General features: G+C 48.4%; 1 protein-coding gene across 1 annotated transcript; it reads left to right on the top strand.

Annotated features, from left to right (window-relative positions):
- Positions 1-368: 368 nt before the first annotated feature.
- Positions 369-2,423, top strand: NOL12 (nucleolar protein 12; the record flags this gene model as incomplete). The annotated part of the gene is made up of 3 exons (XM_010088057.1): positions 369-511; positions 1,495-1,595; positions 2,252-2,423. Coding segments are annotated over 3 exons (416 nt in total), but the record flags the coding sequence as incomplete, so codon positions are not given.
- Between the last annotated feature and the right edge of the window lie 656 nt (positions 2,424-3,079).

The following is a 3,079-nucleotide window of genomic DNA, read 5'->3' on the forward strand; positions in this document are numbered from 1 at the left end:
AGAGCTGGAGCAGGGACGGTCGCACGCTGTCCCACAGTGTCCGCTCCTCACTCCTCTCGTGTCCTCCTGGGAAGCTAGGCCGTGGTCTGAGTGGTGACCCCACAGCCCGCTGGCCCTGGGGAGACAGGGGTTGGGTGGGTTGTACAGAAAGGAACAAGCGGGAGGACATCTCCAAGGTGTTACCGTGTCCCCTCTGCTGGGGAAGGGGCTTGCCCTTCATGCTTGGAGTGCTAGTGTTCAAGCCTCTCCACCTGTGTCCCTGCGTGCGGCAGCTGGGCCCTCCCCTTCAGCAGGGCGCTGCAGGAGCACGCCAGTGTGACTTGTGCAAAGTTGGGCACTTTGCAGTGCGGAACCTCTTGTCTCCCCAGAGGAGGCTGATGAACTGGAGCACTTGGTGACATCGCGGACAGAGTCTGTGAACATCGACCACCCAAACCACATTGTAACAGTGACCACCATCAGTGACCTGGACCTCTCAGGGGCACGCCAGCTGGGACTGACCACCCCAGTGGTAAAGCCTTTTGCTGCTTCTCTGATTGTATCAGCTCTAAACATTCTTGGAACTGGCTAGGTAGGCCTCTACTCCCTGAATATGCCCAAAGACATGCAGCTGGCTGGGAGCAGGGATGAAAAGGGAAACTCATAACTTCACATTCCTCCACAATTTATGTTGGGCCTCTAAAGAGGAAGAAATATCCTATATGAACAGCTCACTTCAGACCTCCATGGAATCCTTTGCTAGTCCCAACTGAGCTTGTGTAAGTGAAAGGTGTCACAGGGCTGGATAGGGAGAATGTAGTATTTTAAAAGTTGATGCAACACAAGCAGCAAGATTTCAGACTTTGCTGCATGAGCTATCCTCAACCGCTTTGCTGTGTCCTGTCCAGGACAAGTTACTATTGACATGAGGAGGGATTTCTGTCTCCATGATCCTGTGCTTGGACCACAAATAAGGAAACCATTCAGTTCTGGCTGCAGTTGCTTTTATTCTTAAAACATATTGTAGTCGAGATCTCATATTTATTTCATAGAGGTTTTCAGGAACTGTTTGACTTGATCCTTTTGATCTTCATGACTAGTGGCTGGATTTGAGCTCTTTGGGGAAGTGTCTGTGTTAACCTGTGAAGTCATCTAATCTGAAAACTCATTTAAAGAGGTTTTGATAGTAATTTAAGAAAAAAGCTGAAACCTTCAGTTCATAGTTTAGATTTCAGTTGCATGGCCATTAAGATCATGCTGAAGTTCTTGGATTTTAGGGTGGATTACTGTAGGACTTCTCTCTGTTTGCCCTTTTCTGAGGGGCTGTGATAAGAAACGTTAAGATTTGGATAGCAAAGGATGTGAACAATTAAAAAAAAACACCTTAATTCATGACTAGATGGTTCACAAAATAGGATGAAACCAAGAAAAAGCATCAGAAACACTGGAGCTGCAAGACTGCCTGTTTTAATGTGTTTATGGGGATTTTTTTTCCTCTTTTCCTTCTTTTTTAAGGGAAAAAATGATGGATCAGAAGAAGAGAAAGGGGAAGAGGTGGTGAACAAGCCTGTAAGAGCAATGCCCAAGAAGTCCAGAAACCCCTTGCTGTCTGAAAAGTATGTATAAATTCATTCAACTCTTTGCTGCTAGGCTCTACAAGCTGATTAGGAGGATCTTGTGTTCCCAGATCAGCCCTGTGGTTGCAGGGAGGGGATGCTGTGCTGCCTGGGTGCCTGTGGGCAGGAGCCAGCAGAGGGCACTGGCAGAGCACAAGCCTGCCCTGGATGCTCCCATTCCTAATACATTGATCCCTGGTGACAGCAACAGAAGGAGGAGAAGGATGCGGTGTAGGGCGGGCTTTGTCCTGAACTGTTTACCTAGTCCTTCTCCAGATACTGCAGGGAAGGGTGTATTGCAGGGTGCAGAGTTTGTCTCTAGGATTGAAGGTCAAAAGACACTAAAGCTTTGTCATTCTCCACATTTTTCAGTACCTGGGAGTAACAGCTGCTTTGGAGATTTGGATAATTACTTAACTCTCTGGTGTCTGGGCAGCCCACTGCTCAGAAAAATTATTTTGGTGGTTATTGCATATGTAGGCTTGCAAGTTTCCTGCCCTATCAGGATGATGCCCAGCACAGTGGAGTTCCCCTGGGGCTTGCTGTGGTTGGTGTCCACTCCTGCTGGGACACACAGGGCTCTCCTGCTCTTGTGGTGTCGCCTTGCTCCTGCATGCTTTGGTTCCCAAACATTTCTCCCTTCCTGCCCTGCACAGGATCTGTGCTCTTACTGCCACACTGCACATGCACAGCCGGAAAAAGATGAAAGGAAAGAGACCACAACGTGGGCAAGGCCGACGCAAGAAAATCCAGAAATCCAGCACAGGGCGAACCACTAAGACTCAGCGACGGAGGCTGACGGGCAAAATGGGCCGCAACCAAGATTAACGGAGAAAGGAGTGCTCAGACAGCACATCTGGCCTGCTGCTCTTTGGAATCACTTCATTGTGGGCAAGGGCCTTGTTTGCTTGGTGCTCAGACCAGCAGCAAGCCCAGTTCAGTCTTTCTCTTGCCTCCTGAGCACTGGCCAGGGTGACTCGACATTCTGCCCATTTATTTCTGCAGTGGTCTCCAGCTAAGTGGCTGGCATGGCACAGTCTCTAAAAACTTCTTCTGGGGGTCAGATTCTCTGTTTGGCGTAACGCTTTTGTCCTGGGGCCTCCCCTTCCAGAGCTGATACTTGGCTTTATCAAAGGAGAGGATCTCTGCCTGACTGCGACAGGCATGTTGTTAGAGGAATTTATGCAACTAGGAAGAGCTCTTCTTCCACTTGTGGATCAGTGCCCTGGCATTTGTGCTGTTCAGTAAATCCTTTTTCCATGGAGACATGGTGTCAGCTTGTCTCATGTGTTCTCCAGTGCCACACTTGAATGCAGGGGTACTTTTTGTTTGGTACCTGTGCCAGGTGAAATTTGGTAACTTTGTGAATAAATATGAAGTAATTTTGCTAAGAGATTTTAAAGTGTAACAGCAACTGTGCTAGCACCAGTACCAGCTGGAAAGAGGCGAGAAGATTCCTGTTGCTTAAAGGATCTTGAAATCCA

The sequence above is a fragment of the Pterocles gutturalis genome, unplaced genomic scaffold, assembly GCF_000699245.1.
Source record: "Pterocles gutturalis isolate BGI_N339 unplaced genomic scaffold, ASM69924v1 scaffold50676, whole genome shotgun sequence".
NCBI lineage: Eukaryota > Metazoa > Chordata > Aves > Pterocliformes > Pteroclidae > Pterocles > Pterocles gutturalis.